We start from the raw sequence: 17,337 nt of genomic DNA, 5'->3' as shown, positions 1-17,337 counted from the left end.
TATTTATATTCATAGCTCCTGCCATGACAATCTGCATCTTTGATCTGAGGTGCAAGGGAAAGCGCCTCGGATCAGAGTCGGAGGAAAATGACATGCGATGTGACACTTTTCATCTAATCCCTCATTCCGAAAGCTCATAAGTGGATAGGGCCTTTAACACTACCATGGCTATTCAATTAATACAAAAGATGTTAGAGCTACTACAAATATGTCCCCTTTATCAGGAGGAATATCTGCTATAGAGAATCTGACAAACCCCAATAGTACACTGTGCCCCACTACTATATAACTGAGAGGAGGGGAGTTATATAATAAATGCCTATTATATGATATATGCCTCTTTAACAAAAACAAAAGCTATGCTGTACCGTAGCTTACATTACTGTGTATGGATACTCAATATCACATTTTGTAGCGGAATCATTTTAAAAATGAAATAAATTCAAAATCAGATAAATTGCAACTGTGAGCTGAGGACACTAACCTGTTATACAACGTGGGCAGCACTCCCTGGGTGGTGTCACTGGGTTACTACAGGCCACTGGAGGACAGATCTTCTGGACACAGGTCACCTCTCCATCCTGGAAGATAAAACTATTCTCTGTATACTATATTTATAGTTGTCACATACTGTATGTGCTGGCCTTTCTGGGGGAACAGGAACGCAAGGAAAGTGGATGTATTAAACAGTGACAAAAGTGGAGAAGAGGACCAGTGGAGAAACTGCCCATAGCAACCAATCAGCTTCTACCTATTACTTTATACAATGTACTTAATAAATGCCACCTCAAAGCTGATTGGTTGCTATGGGTAACTTCTCCTCTGGTCCTTTTCTTTATGCTTTTGTCTGCCTGATACATCAACCCCTAACCCTCATGCCCACACACATGGATATGAGTGCGGATCATTAGGTCAACAGTGTCTAGGTAGACAGTCAATAGGTTGACCACTTTTGGTCGACACATAAAAAAGTTTGACATGAATAAGGTCAACATAGTGAAAAGGTCAACATGAGGAAAAGGCTGACATGAGTTTTTTCATATATATTTTATGGTATCTATGTCGGCATAGATCGACATGGTCTTAGTGTACTGCATCCCCTAGCGTGGCTCGCAGAGCTCGGAAAAACACTTTTACATTTTCCCTCTATGCCCGCTGGGATGGCAAAGTATGAACAAGTCTTTTTTTTTTATTATTCCTGAAAAACTCATGTCGACCTTTTTTCCATGTCGTCCTAATGCATGTGTGTCGACCTACTACTTGTCGTTAAATAGTGATATACCCATGGATATGTGGGGTGTCACAACTCATTTCAAATGAACCACAACAGGCACAGATACATACCTCCCAACAGTCCCGATTTTATCGGGACAGTCCCGATTGTCAGGGCCTGTCCCGCTGTCCCACCCGCGGGCGGCAGTGTCCCGCGGTGTGGGGGGGCTGTTGGGAGTCCCCCCTGTCAGCTGCTAAGCAGCGGGGAATAAAAGCTGTGCGCATGCGCACAGCGTCTATTCCCGCAGCCAGGGGGCATGGCTAGAGGCTCACAGAGCCTCTGGGTCATGCCCCCAAAGTGGCAAAATGGGGGCGTGGCCTCGTGGGGAGCCGCGAGTATAGGCCACGCCTCCGGCGCGCAGCAGCAGTGTCCCGCCGGCTAACCTGCGGAAGTTGGGAGGTATGCAGATACACTGATAATATTACAGGTTCATTGTAATTACAGGAGACTATTGGTGAGATTTAATAGGATGAGAGATTCAGAAAGTGAGATATTTTGTGAGAATTCTCCAGTTTTTTTAAAGCGGCAATCATTTGTACTTTAAAATCAAACTGGTTTTGCAGTGTAAATGATTGCCGCTTTAAAAAAACTGGAGATTTCTTACCAAATCTCTCACTTTCTGAATCTCTCATCCTATTAAATCTCACCCTATACCTCCGGAATTTACCACTCAACTGACACCTTTGCATGTGATGAGATCGGTGTGCTTCAGCTGGCAAGATAGCATCACATGTGACTATGCCATTGCTCTGTGTGCAAAACACCCCCTACATATATATATATATATATATATATATTTATTTTTTCACTTGTATCCCATTACCCCTTATGACCTGCTCATAGGTTAAGAGAGCAGTTACTAAATATCATAATATAGTGAACTGCTTGCAACCCTGAGTTGTAAATCCCCCCAAAAACATAGAAATATTATTGCAGCAGGCAGTAATAGAGATCAGCCCTTTAGATAATGTCAAATAACAAAAAAGTATAACAGAAAACAGATGTACTGGTGAAGAATTGTGTGTATGGCGCATGAGCTTGGATCTAGAGCTCTAAATAGCAATATATATATATATATATATATATATATATATATATATACACACACACAAACATTATGATTGGAATGTGTTAACTATTTATACATACTGAACTTTTTAAATACTATTTATCCTCATAAATGGACCGTTTCAGAGCCACTCGCAGCGGGCCGATTTCGGACCCTACCCCGATGATTGGGTTGTGCACCTGTGCGTTTATGGGCGTGTGCAAACCCCAGGACTTAAAACAGCTTTGGCGAGTTTCACCACACACACCAGGCTGTTCACCCCAGAGGGGGCGGGCAGGGACAGACAAGGGGCTGGAGCAGGGGAACACCTAGCATTTCATGGGCACCACCATAAAAAAGGCTGGGTGTGCTCCTGGGAATGCAGTTTAGTTTCTGAAGAGTAATTAGTCAAAACTGCAGCGAGGATGTGAAGGGTTGTACCTGAGGGATGCAGTCAAAATCCAGACGGTTAAAATACCGACAACCATTGACCGACGGTCAAAATCCCGACAAGGTCAAAATACCGACATTTAAAATCCCTACATGGTCAAAATCCAGACATGGTCAAAATCCAGACAAGATCAAAATACCGACATAGAATGGAGACAGGGGAAAAAGTCAACATGACTTTCGGTCGACAGGTTGCGAGGTCGACATAGTTTTTTTTACTTTTTCGCCTGTCTACATTCTATATGTCGGTATTTTGACCTTGTCAGGATTTTAAATGTCGGTATTTTGACCTTGTCGGGATTTTAAATGTTGGTATTTTGACATGTCAGGATTTTGACCGTCGGTCAATAGCTGTCGGTATTTTGACTATTGGGATTTTGACCATCGGGATTTCATACCGAATCCGTACCTGACCATAAGGTGGTAATCTAATAAATCTGTTTTAAAATATTTGGTGATGGTTTAGAATAGATAAACAGCATTCACAGGTAAAGTGTTTGCAAGTGAGTTTGGGGTTAATTATGGAGGCTATTTCACAGTACCTCCGTGATTAACAAGGCAGAAAAAGGTATATTAAAGCAGAAAAAAGAATATAACCCCCTATTAGCCAGCTGTTTTAAAATAAATAAATAATTAATTAAATAAATAATTTTAGTACATACTGTTTTTAATATGCCAGTATAAATCTAATCTCTAGTGCCACCAATTATATAACTGCTTGTGGTATTACACCTTTTTATTATATTAAGGTGTTTAATATTTCTGTTACAGTTTGCACACCTTAGTGTAGTATGGCTGAAACAAATGTAGTTTGCCCACACAAACATTTCAAACATAAACTTAAAATAAAGCTAAACTACACATTAATGTGAGCCCTGGACTTTCCAGAGAACTGGAGAGTTCTCTGGAATCATCTCTCAGACTCACTTGCATTTCATTTACCTGCCTTACACATGAGTTCTCTGTAATATTCTCCAGTAATAATAATGGAGATATTTTATCACATCAATAGTGATACTTACTTTCTTAAGGGGTCTACACACATAGCGATCCCCACACTTTGGGCCAGATGTACTAAGCTTGAGAAGTGATAAAATGGAGAGTGATAAACCATCAGCCAATCAGCTCCTCACTGCCATGTCACAGGGTGTGTTTGAAAAAATGATAGGTAATAGCTGATTTATCACTCTCCATTTTATGGAGGCTTAGTACATCTCACCATAGATCTCTTAAAAAATGCACCTGCATCCCTCCACATGTTGGGGCCATTTCGATAGTGATGCGTGGCCCTGTGTGTCGCTATAGCCCAGTGATTAACATCCAACATGCTGGATAAATCTATTATGGCCGGTGTCAGGGCCAGTGTTCTCAATGGAGAACACTGGCCCTGACAGTTTGCTCAGTGGAGCAACGCTATGTAGCGCTTTGTGCTGAGCGATGCTGAGTGTTATGAGCAATCTAGCATCAATCAGACCACTCATCAGCACATCTCCCCATGTGTAGGCCCCATAACAGTACTGGTTGGCAGCAGTAAGAGTAATCTAAGCTGTTCACCAGCTAGACTGGAAACCTTCTGTGTGATCACCAGAAAGAGGCTTGATGACTAGGACAAAGCCATATAGCAAGATTTAGGGCTGGTCTCCCATAAATCAAGAAAGCCACTTCTATCATAGAAACCTGCATTTATCTGGCCCAATATGTAATGCATCCTAACTGGTATAACTGTTGGGAAGTAGCCAGAAGGATATGGATGTAAAGATACACACCTGGCAGGCACATGAATTGCAGGAACCTCTAGAGAATGTTTCTTTATTTTTGTAAGTCTTCCCCTCATAAGTGCAAGCTGCAAAAGGAAAATACATATTACTGTATCTGATACATACAAAACAAAGATCAACATGACACGATTACAGGTAAAACAACCTGGACAGAATAAAGTACAGAATAGGCCCCTTATTTTGCATAGTAATACAGAAACAAGATTTCATCTTACAGACAGACTAATGAAATGAGGTAGTGGGATGTCACTTGTGATGTGATCGCTTCCATGTTTGATGTCAGTGGAGAAGAACAATTATAGCATACGCCAAACACAGCACACATACAATTGCCACCGATGATAAAGATACTTTTATTTTATCAGAAAATTTATTGGAAAGTGAGAGATTTTGGGAGAGTTTGCCCATTTTTGAAAAGTGCCAATCATTTACACAGAAACACCAGGTTGATTTTGCCATGTAATTGCCGCTTTAAAAAAAAATGGGAAAACTCTCCCAAAATCTCTCACTTTCTGATTCTCACACACTATTAAATTTGGCTCGCTATGTTTGAAAGAGGCTGTTTACCCTTGCACAATGCATCATACCAAAATGTCACAATTTAGACATAATTACATATTGTTGTATATACATTCTAGGGGACTGTCCAGCCAATAGACTTTAAGGAATGCTGAGAGGTGTAGCGTGCTCTCCACTGTAGGAATATGTCACTCACACCTGCCAAATGTACACACAAAATACACCTCAGTTGAGAGCATGTCATGCCCTAGTGCGACTACTCCACATTTTCAGAGGTGTTCACAAAGTCCTGAAATACAAAGCTGAAATGTTGGAAGGTATCACAATGTAGTGCCCATAAGGATCTTTCCTCTTATTGCAAATCGTGTTAGGGTAGGCAGATTGTAATAGTGAAGACTAGGGGGGCACACGGAATTGCTTTGGTCGGACCAATTAGGTGCTAAAGCTAGGCAATGTATTGAAACAATTAAGCATACATTACATTAGTTGCCAGAGTATCATCAATGTTTCATGGCCCCCACGCCCATTTCATCAGGATGACGACTAATAAGAAAAAAGTGCCGGTGCAAAGACAGACTTTCTTTGCACCAGCACTTTTCTTCTTGTTTTGTCCCATTGAACCAGTTAACCTGTGCAATTCTAGATTTAGTAGACACTGAACATCACCATTCTATAAAATAAGAAAATTGTGCACATGTCACGTAACTTACTCAGACACTGTGGCCAGTCTTTGCGCAGTGAGCATCTTACTGAGCCACCCACACACACGCAGATGTTGCACGTGTCTTTCTTCCAGGTCTCGCTGTCCGGATACTCTTTTCCTTCCCATAAACATGAGGGTCGACGGCATTCACAGCTCTCCAGAGCTTTTACCCTGGTCTGCAGGTCAGCATTCTGCGGGCATACATTTCTCCGGTTATACTCTAAGTTCCCACATGGTGACATGAAAATAATATAACTGACTGGCAAGGCTCAGATGTATTTGCTTTAAGTATCGCATTGCAACGAGCCATTCGTTCTACTGTAATAGATTGCATTTATCTGGCACTGGGAAAGTTAAGCCAGGGAATGAACAATTATCTAAAAGTATTAAAACCAGACCTCAGGGAACACTCTTATCAGTTCTGGGCTTTGGATATTCTGACATGATGTGACTCAGTGTAAGAATAACACGCTTTGTCCCGAGTTCAAGAAAATGTATCTTAAATTCTGCTTTGCCTGGAATTCCCAGTGGGCTACTTGTAAAACACATTTGTAAGTAAAGCTGATTCCAAAAATACTTAGAACAGTGCGTCTGAAAGCATCATGTGGAAACTCATGATCAGAATGATACTTAACACTATGGGAACTCTAATGAGCATTATATGTTTAAACAAAGAGCTTTGGAATGGTGGTAATTAATTCTGAACTATTGAAGAAATGAACTAAAATAGAGTCTCAAGTAAAATCCTGAGGACATGTGCCTGTCTGCCTGTCTTTGACAAAGACTATTGTTTGACTTAATCCCAATCAGAATCCAGCGTTAGTAGGGACTACTCTCTTTTAACTCATTTAGGAAATAAATCCATGAAATTGATATAGAAATAACAATGCATTCCTGCATTCTCCAACGCAGTGTATTATTCACACGACCCGGAGTGGAAATGTTCTAAGCCCTGATAAATACTGCCTGGCAACCAGAAGCTGTCACTGCACAGATTTATGGTGACCATATGTATAGTGCAAATGACTTATTAGTGCCAGGGGTATTTCCAGAATTTCTTGAGTTATTATTATATTTTATTGTGTATTAAATAGTCATCAGTTTTTCTTCTGTTTTGATTCAGATAGTGAAATATAATATTGTGTTGTATATTAACTGTATAGATCACAGCTGATCAGTGTCGTATAGAACATCAATTATAATAAACAACAGTGGATGATATAAAGCGTTTGGTGACAAACTGTATAGGAAGCTAGAAACAGCAGACATACATTTATTAGCAGCAACTGGAGGGTATGCACAAGCGGGACACAAAAGTTGCTAAGGGCCAAATGTATCAAGTTTCAAAAAGTGATAAAATGGAGAGTGATAAACAGCCAGCCAATCAGCTCCTACCTACCTTGTCACAGGCTGGGTTTGAAAAATGACAGGTAGGGGCTGATTGGCTGGTTGTTTATCGCTATCCATTATCACTTTTTGAAGCTTGATACATCTGGCCCTCAGTGAGGGAGGGTAACCTCTTTAAATGTTGCTCAACTGACCTGAATTTTCACCATGTCCAACATGTTGCTCAGACTGTGTACAAGTTCCTCCAGCCTATGCATCCTTTCTTCCTGTGAGAAGGGAATTGAGGGAACCTCACTCTGCTGCTGCTGGTAATGGTGTGTGTCAGACATGTCTGGAGCTCTAGGCTGCCTCTGTACATCTTCATCATCCATGTGCCGCTCCTCCGACAAGGAATAAGGAAGAGGAAGAGAGTCTGAGGAAACAGGACACACCCGCAATGGTCCATTAGTAGCCCTCCCATATTGTTTAAAAAGGTATGTAACATGGAGTTATACCACTGGGATACAAGGGAGCTCCCCAGTGAGAGTACACATCAGCTATTCTCCATGTTACTTACATACAGTATGAGGCTACATTCTCTGCAACATCTGCCTGTGCCATGTTTTGCTCTCTCTGTTATTTTCTCTCTCTCTCTCTCTCTCTCTCTCTCTCTCTCTCTGGTACTTGTTTCCTAGCACGGCCACAATCGTGAGTAATCGTGTCCCTTACTTAAGGGACACGATTACCCACGATGGACCCGATTTCTTTTGAAATCAGGTCCATTTTGCCGGCTAGGATAAAATATCGGGGGCATCGCGTCGGTCGGGACCATTAACATTGGTCCCGACGCGACCGACGCGATGCCCCCGATATTTCCATAGACTTCAATGTTAAAAAACATTTTAACATTGAAATCTTGTCGGAAAGGTAAAATATCGGGGGCATCGCGTCGGTCGGGACCATTAACATTGGTCCCGACGCGATGCCCCCGATTTTTGCATAGGATTCAATGTTAAAAAATTTTTTAACATTGAAATGGTGTAAAAATGTCCAAAAATGTGAAATGGGTCCATATGACCCATTTCACATTATAGATGTCCCCGTCGTCGCCCCACGATAGACGCCAACCCGAAGCGTGGCGAGCGCAGCGAGCCCGCGAGGGGCGGCGGTACGCGTCCTCCGACCTTTTCATGCCCTACTATCCACTAGGGCGTGGAGTGAGAATAGAATAGTGTGGCGAGCGCAGCGAGCCACCGAGCCCGAAGCGTGGCGAGCGCAGCGAGCCCCGCGAGGGGACGCGGATACCTTCACAGTTATACGCGTCCCCTTGCGGGCTTCACAGGTGTCCGTGGCGACGCGGACACCTGTGAAGCCCGCGAAGGGACGCGTTTACCTGTGAAGGTATCCGCGTCCCCTCGCCACGCTTCGGGCTCGGTGGCTCGCTGCGCTCGCCACACTATTCTATTCTCACTCCACGCCCTAGTGGATAGTAGGGCATGAAAAGGTCGGAGGACGCGTACCGCCGCCCCTCGCGGGCTCGCTGCGCTCGCCACGCTTCGGGTATGCGTCTATCGTGGGCTGCTGTTTACGCGCTTCAATTTGGGGGGGTTGGGAATTTTTTTCATTGAATACAATGTAAAATTGGGTCCCAGGGACCCAATTTACATTGGATTCAATGAAAAAAATCGGGTCAAAAATCGGTCGGTCGCGTCGATCGCATCGCATGCGACCAAATCGCATGCGATGCGATCGACCCGATTTTTTTCAGCACGACCACCCCGATCTTAATCGGTGTGGCCGTGCTAGGAAACAAGTACCCTCTCTCTCTCTCTCTCTCTCTCTCTATATATATATATATATATATATATATATATATATATATATATATATATATATATATATATATAAGCTGAGATATAGCAATATATTATTACATTATTTCTTATAGAGCAGATATATTCCACATTGCTTTACTGAGAATATTTTAACCATTCAGTCTCTATATTCCCTACCACATGTACACACACTATGCTTCCATTTTTGTTGGGAGCCATTTAAGGCACCAGTATATTTTTTGTTGTGTTGATGGAGACTGGAATAACCAGGGGAGACTATACCCAGGGGAGACTATATTCCACATAGTATAAGGAACCAAAATGATGTTGTTCAAAAATGCTACAATTACTTACCAATTATGATAATGCAGTTATATATTGGCATCAACTAGTGCTCAAATCGGTGCACTTTAAATTAGATAAGATAGCAGAGCACAGAGCAGCACTGAAGTAGTACGCAGCAGTACAAAGTGGTGCAGCACAGAACCAATCATATGGTACAATAGTAGTTCTAGAGCAGGCATGTCCAAACTATGGCCCTCCAGCTGTTGTGAAACTACAAGTCCCATCATGCCTTGCCACAGTTTTGCTATCAGGGAATGCTAAAACTATGGCAAGGCATGCTGGGATGTGTAGTTTCACAACAGCTAGAGGGCCATAATTTGGACATGCATGTTCTAGAGCAGGGGTGGCCGGACTTTTGTATCCTGGGATCTACTTTTTGAACTCTTACTTACCGGAGATCTACCGGCGTCAATATGTTGGGAAATCTTGCAAATTTAGGTATTATCGTTTGGTTCACAGGATGGCACTCTGTATTAAGATGGTGTATCCGGTGCCAGGAACATACAAAGTAGAATAAAGAAAGCCCTTACCCCCCTTGTTTGCAGAAGGATAGGAACGGACACTCGAATGGTAGATGAAGAAAATAAGAGTTTATTGTACAAACATAATTGCATAAACAGACAGCTGTAGTTTTCATCAGAGGTGAAATCAAATTTAGGTATGAGATGACTTGCACTGCATGGCATCAGCAAGCTTTGAATACTCAGGGCAGTAGGTACTCGTTCCTAATCGTAAGCAGGCGTCAAGGTGGTCATCAGTTAGACTTGATCTGTATTTGGATTTTATTATTTTCATATGCGAGAATGCAGACTCACAAAGATACGTGGAGCCAAAAAGTGCTGTTATGTACATGGCACTTTTTCTTAGGTTAGGATATTTTTCTTCAGCAAGAAGCTTCCAAAAATTTCCTTCAGAAGACCGGGCTTTGATAAAAATATCATTTTGCAAAGTCATTATTTCATCTGCAACTGAAGAGGTGTCCATATGAAAAAGAGAGGACATTTGGGATGCAATATCATCAATATCCTTGTCTGTACCAAAGGGAAAAGACAAAAATGTTGCTAGCGGTTCAAGAAATCTGAAGTCCTTGAAACGTCTTTCAAAGTCTGATTGGAGGTTTTCAATCTGTTCCATATATCTGGAAATGGCAAGTTGCGAATGTTCTTTTTTTTGAGCATCTAGCTCAGAGAGAAGATTTTTAAAGTCACGCAGGTTGTACTGCTGGAGACGCACACACAGCATTTTCAGTTTCTGCTTAAAGAAGTTAATAGACCCAATCATTTCAACAACATTTTTGTCTTTACCTTGAAGCTGTATATTCAGTTCATTTAACAGGGCTGTGATGTCTGTTAAAAAAGCTAAATCTAGCAGCCACTGTTCGTCATCCAACTGCCTGTATTCCACATCTCTGGACTCTAAAAAATCTTTGATTTCGGGTAGTAGTTCTCTAAATCTTTGCAGAAATGCACCTCTACTTAGCCATCGGACATCAGTGTGCAATAAAAGATCATTATGTGGTGCTTCATTATTTTCAAGTTGTGATCGGAAGAGACGCCTCTGAAGACTTCGTGCTCTAATTGAATTTACAATTTTGAGTGCTATATCCATGACATCAGCCATATTTAGCATTTTACCACACAAAGCTTGCTGATGAATTATGCAATGATAATTCAGGAAGTCAGGAAATGTTTCATCATGTTTGCACAGGGCAATGAACCCATTGGTCCTTCCGGTCATAGACGGTGCTCCATCAGTGGTTATGGAAACAAGTTTGTATATTGGTAGTTGTGTGTCCTTTATGTATTCCTTGAAGGCCTGAAAAATGTCTTCCCCTCTAGTTTTTCCCTTTAGTGGCAGGATTTTTAGCATCTCCTCTTTAGCAGACATATCTTCAAAAACCATTCTAGAGAATATGCAAAGTTGTGATGTGTCTGTCAGGTCTGTTGACTCGTCAAATTGCAGAGAAAAGAAGACACACTCTTTTTGGTCTTTTTGCAGCTGCTCCACTAAATTGTCAGCCATAACTTCACAGCGTCGCATCACAGAATTTCTGGAAAGCTGGATATCCTGAATAGAAGACATAATCTCCGATTTGTTTTTAAAATCTTGGAATAATACATCTGCTGCCTCTAAAAAAGCCTCTTTCACTATTTCTCCATCTTGAAAATTTTTTTTTTTCTTTGCAAGTATGTGGCTGACACGCAATGATGCAATAGTAGCTGCCTTTGATTTAGCACTAGGTCTTGTAAAAACTGACTGCTGAGTGCCAAGGTGCAGTTTTAGCTGGTGAACTTTCTTCTTCCGCAATTCACTTTTAGGAGGATAATCGGTGTCAAACTTATTGTGCATGGTTTTAAAATGCCGTTCCAGATTCCCTCTTTTTGCAATTGCAACTTTAGAATGGCAGATCAGACATACACATTTTGAGTTTGACATTGTGAAAAAAAAGTCATTCTCCCATTCAGAGTGGAAATAGTATGTTTTTGGCTTCTTGGCATTTTGTGCAGTACTCATGGTGATAGCAGGCTCCTAGGAAACAAAAACATCATGATGAATATCAGTCCCCATGTCATATTAGCCACCATAGCAGCACACTCAGTGGATATACTTACCAATAGTTTGCCTGTTCTTCCTTGAAGACTCTCGTGGAGGTGATAAAATGCTCCTGCACTGTGACCGCTCAGACTTGTATTGTAGACAATGGCTTGCCTTGCTCAACCCTGCACCTCAAAGACTCTGTGACCTAAGTGACAACACATTTAGGCACCCCTGAAATTATACTGCACACATTTGGGGTACCAATGGAATTATACCGCATACATTTGGGCACCCTTGGAATTATACAGCACACATTTGGGCAACCCTGGACTGATAGGGGACACATGGGGGTACCAATGGAATTATACCGCACACATTTGGGCACCCTTGGTACAGCACACATTTGGGCACCCTTGGAATTATACCGCACACATTTGGGCACCCTTGGAATTATACCGCACACATTTGAGCACCCTTGGTACAGCACACATTTGGGCACCCTTGGTACAGCACACATTTGGGCATCCTTGGAATTATACCGCACACATTTGGGCACCCTTGGAATTATACCGCACACATTTGGGCACCCTTGGAATTATACCGCACACATTTGGGCAACCCTTGGAATTATACCGCACACATTTGGGCAACCCTTGGAATTATACCGCACACATTTGAGCACCCTTGGTACAGCACACATTTGAGCACCCTTGGTACAGCACACATTTGGGCACCCTTGGTACAGCACACATTTGGGCACCCTTGGAATTATACCGCACACATTTGGGCACCCTTGGTACAGCACACATTTGGGCACCCCTGGCTGATATGTGACACAAAGGGGGTACAAATGGAATTATACCGCACACATTGGGCACCCCTGGCTGATATGTGACACAAGGGGGTACCAAAGGAATTGTACAGCACACATTGGGCACCCCTGGCTGATAGGGGACACAAATGGAATTATACAGCACACATTGGGCACCCCCGGCTGATATGTGACACAAAGGGGGTACAAATGGAATTATACCGCACACATTGGGCACCCCCGGCTGATGTGACACAAAGGGGGTACAAATGGAATTATACCGCACACATTGGGCACCCCTGGCTGATAGGGGACACAAATGGAATTATACAGCACACATTGGGCACCCCCGGCTGATATGTGACACAAAGGGGGTACAAATGGAATTATACCGCACACATTGGGCACCCCCGGCTGATGTGACACAAAGGGGGTACAAATGGAATTATACCGCACACATTGGGCACCCCTGGCTTATATGTGACACAAGGGGGCACCAAAGGAATTATACAGCACACATTGGGCAACCCTGGCTGATAGGGGACACAAAGGGGGTACAAATGGAATTATACCGCACACATTGGGCACCCCCGGCTGATGTGACACAAAGGGGGTACAAATGGAATTATACCGCACACATTGGGCACCCCTGGCTTATATGTGACACAAGGGGGCACCAAAGGAATTATACAGCACACATTGGGCAACCCTGGCTGATAGGGGACACAAAGGGGGTACAAATGGAATTATACCGCACACATTGGGCACCCCCGGCTGATGTGACACAAAGGGGGTACAAATGGAATTATACCGCACACATTGGGCACCCCTGGCTGATAGGGGACACAAATGGAATTATACAGCACACATTGGGCACCCCCGGCTGATATGTGACACAAAGGGGGTACAAATGGAATTATACCGCACACATTGGGCACCCCCGGCTGATGTGACACAAAGGGGGTACAAATGGAATTATACCGCACACATTGGGCACCCCTGGCTTATATGTGACACAAGGGGGCACCAAAGGAATTATACAGCACACATTGGGCAACCCTGGCTGATAGGGGACACATGGGGGCCACCTCCCTCCATGTAACAACCACCATAAATGAATACAGAAAATGCTTGCCTTGTTTGGGATGCCCCAGATTTTAGAACCCCCCCCCCCCCCTCATTAACATGCCACAGATTTTAGAAACCCCCCCCCCCACACACACATCCAATTTGCTGGGTTTGCATTTCAGTTGTTTATTCACATTTTCTAACACCCTTATGTTTGTGGCAAAGCAAGTACCAATCCAGCAGCCCCTGCAAGTGGTGACACACGATGTTCACCTCTCCATAACGCACCCCCTCCCCCCCCTCCCCTACAGCACAGGTCCAGGAGCAGATTGCACAGTACCTTGGACGCTGGAGACGCTGGAGACGCTCTGCCGCTCAGCCCTTCTCTGCCCGCTCAGCCGCTCTGCCGCTCAGCCCGCTCAGCCCTTCTCTGCCTTCTCTGCCCGCTCAGCCGCTCTGCCCGCTCTGCCGCTCAGCCCTTCTCTGCCCGCTCTGCAGTATTCAAACTGCAGCTCCCGCCCTCTTCAGCGTTCCCAGTCCTACACTGAGCCGATGCGCCGGTGCGCGGTGACGTCATCCGTGCACCCGCGCAGTGCACCACTGGGAACGCTGAAGCCCTGAGAGGCTTCAGCCAGCAGACGGGCAGCGGGCAGCAACAAACTATTTTAACGGGGACTGGGCACAATACCGATCGCGATCTACCGGCGGAAGGCCCGCGATCGACTGGTAGATCGCGATCGACCTTCTGGCCACCACTGTTCTAGAGTAATGAACAACGAATAAGCAAATGTCCATACTGGTGGAAGGCCATCCAATTCCCTATATTGGCTATATACACAGTTCTCAGTGAGACTATAGTTCCAGTTTTATGTCAGTCTGTATGTATGCACAACCATTTTAAAGATGTGTAGGTACTTATGTATTATCTGGACTCCCATGTTAAATGCACCCCATTTTTTCATACCCCTACTATCCAACTACGCATGGAGTTGATTTTATATAGTGTGGCGAGCGCAGAGAGCCACCGTGCCCGAAGCGTGGTGAGCGCAGCGAGCCCCGCGAGGGGACGTGGTCTCATAAGAAAAACGGGAGTCCAGATATTACATAAGTACCGTTGTGTATATTATTTATTAACATTTTATTATAAAATATAGAAGAAAACAGCAGTAGAACTAATAAAACAAAACTGGGTGAACACAGACAGAGAGATGAGGGCCCTGCTCGGCAGCTGGCAATCTATAGAGCACATGCATCCTTCGTACAATAACATTCCACATTTTGCTTGTAGAAAGAACACAAACTGTTCATGTCTGCAGATATATTTGCGAGTGATTGCTGAATGTTTGTTTGCATATGGGGAAACGTTTGTGTTTGCCTTAAGTTTCTGTCCCTGAAGGGACTCCATTATGAAGACTAGCCAGGCTCCTTTCACACTCTGTGACCTCACTAGAGCCCCCAATAGGGTTGATACCTCCAGAGGGACAATGTTCAGCCCTGTCTACAAAAGGAAACACCTCAAAAGCTGTGGAGCTTTGGACAGAAAAGTCGGAACACACACTGGCTGAGGCTGGGGCACAGCATACAAACAGCTCTATACATATAAGTGCAGGGCCTGCATCTATCTGTTTATGATGTATTATATTATATCTTAATTTACTAAATCTTCTATAAGTGAAAAATGGGGATGTTGCCCATAGCAACCAATCAGATTCTGTCTATATATTGCATCCTAGAAAATGATATACAGAATCTCATTGGTTGCTATGGGCCATATCCCCACTTTTCACTTTTAGGGCCAGATGCACTAAGCTTCAAAAGGGATAAAATGGAGAGTGATAAACAGCCAGCCAATTAGCTCCTGTCTGATTTTCCTACAGTCTGTGACATGGCAGGTAGGAGCTGATTGGCTGGCTGTTTATCACTCTCCATGTTATCATTTTTGAATCTTAGTGCATCTGGCCCTTAGCTTTAGTAAATGTCCTCGTTAATGTTTAGAGAAGTAACTGCTTACACATAAGTTACTAGCAGGAGACTGAGATAAGCTTCCTATTCACATCTGGAAAATCTTTTTTTTTTAAACAACAGTCTGATGCTGGAAGCTGCATTTATTTTTTGTTTGTTTGTATCATTTTCTTTCCAAGTCTCACCAAAAGTGAAGGAAAACTGGAAAGAACAGCAAAGATGGCAGTCGATGATTTCAGCATGGGGTTACAATGAGAAAAGCGCACACATTTTATAACGTCTCTTCTGCTCTGTGAAATACAAGTACGAGTTTCACTTTGTTCCTTTCACTGCTATGTATTACATTTTAAGATGTTTCTATGTTTGGTGGAACAAAGTAACAGGCAAGTCCACATTATTTTTGTCTGTTTAGCTGTAACAAAAACATCCTGAAGTAATAAAGGAAGCTGGGAGCAGAGAAAGGTCTGAGGATGGGGGCATGAGTAGGAATTCTGATTGATGTGGGAAGTAGGCGGGACACTGGACCTGGTCTTGTTGGCAAGATGAAGGGGTCTCGGAGGCTTTTTAATTAGAGTAATGAGGCATAAGAAAAACTTATAAAAACTTCAGCCAATGTACACAGGCGGCAGGGTAATGTAAATAAGTATACCATAGGCAATTCAACTGGACAGCAAACTGCTATGTATAAATAAAGTAGCACTCAATAAGACTGAAAAGGCTTCAAATCTGTCTCCATGGCTCAATTGCTTTCAGGCTATTTTAAGCTATGCAACTGTTCAACTTCTATCAGTTAGGTGCTTTTTGCAATATACATTGGTCCTTATTCTGGTCCACACGTAACACTGCGAAATTCATAGTGTTGAATGTGGATGCCACCTGTTTAATTTATAAGTCAAAAAGAAAGACCAAAAGGCCTGGAGAAAAAAAAACAGAAAGAAAATGTTTTTAAGGTGCTAATTTCCTCTTAGTACGGAACCCCAAAACCCTGATTTTTTTTCTGTGCGCTCATAACTCTGGGTCCACGCATCAAGCGGACAAGTGCAGACTTTGACCTAGATTATGCTTGTGGCGAAGCCAGGGAACTATAACAAAGCCCAACGTTTGTGCAGTAAATTATATATTCTGATGTGTTATTTCTACACTGCAGCATAGCAATTTATTAGCTCCAATGGCCTTCATATAGCACATATATCTCCTGTACAGAATTCTAACATAAATACACAATTTTATTATCAATCAAGAAATCCCTCTCACCTGAGCGGTTCTCACAGTGCCAGGGTCTGCGGGAGAATCCGGTTGGGGAAATCTCAGCTGTTTGCCAGAAACCCTGGAAGAAGATGACATCATTACTCTACATGATGTACGGTGTACTTTCATTTTAAATGTGTGTTAATTATACTTGTATGTACTTTAGGTAGATTATGCCTATTTTAATTTATTTATTAATTTATTAATGCTTGTAACAGCTGTTTTGGATGAGGCACATATTAAATATTTTTTCTACACTCTAATGGCACGTAAAATAATTGTTCACTTTAATGACCTATTTAGGATGTTTGTGCAGGCCACAGCCAACCTCTTATAGGCCCTTATTCTGATCGGTGCGGCCGGATCCGAATATGCGGCCAGGACCGTGCGTGCGAAACCCCGCCTTCCATATGGATCGCCAACTCCGTCCGTA

At 43.0% G+C, this 17,337-nt stretch overlaps 2 protein-coding genes across 2 annotated transcripts in view; both read right to left on the bottom strand.

Moving 5' to 3' along the window:
• Positions 1–17,337, bottom strand: part of KCP (kielin cysteine rich BMP regulator) — a 120,338-nt gene that overhangs the window by 77,734 nt on the left and 25,267 nt on the right. Inside the window, exons 3-7 of the mRNA XM_083183269.1 lie at positions 16,911–16,983; positions 7,313–7,530; positions 5,779–5,962; positions 4,538–4,614; positions 485–581 (exon numbers count right to left, since the gene is read on the bottom strand). Of these exons, the coding sequence (XP_083039395.1) occupies positions 485–581; positions 4,538–4,614; positions 5,779–5,962; positions 7,313–7,530; positions 16,911–16,983 (649 nt within the window). The remainder of the gene's footprint in view (positions 1–484; positions 582–4,537; positions 4,615–5,778; positions 5,963–7,312; positions 7,531–16,910; positions 16,984–17,337) is intronic.
• LOC146074781 (general transcription factor II-I repeat domain-containing protein 2A-like) lies at positions 9,846–13,781 on the bottom strand. The gene is made up of 2 exons (XM_083183268.1): positions 11,890–13,781; positions 9,846–11,806 (listed from the first exon to the last, which is right to left on the bottom strand). Exon 2 carries the CDS (start codon positions 11,789–11,791, stop codon positions 9,932–9,934), a length of 1,860 nt encoding a protein of 619 aa, XP_083039394.1. The 5' UTR covers positions 11,792–11,806; positions 11,890–13,781; the 3' UTR covers positions 9,846–9,931.

Source organism: Crinia signifera, chromosome 4 (genome assembly GCF_055691185.1).
Source record: "Crinia signifera chromosome 4, ASM5569118v1, whole genome shotgun sequence".
Lineage (NCBI taxonomy): Eukaryota > Metazoa > Chordata > Amphibia > Anura > Myobatrachidae > Crinia > Crinia signifera.
This window is presented reverse-complemented; position numbering and strand designations above follow the sequence as displayed.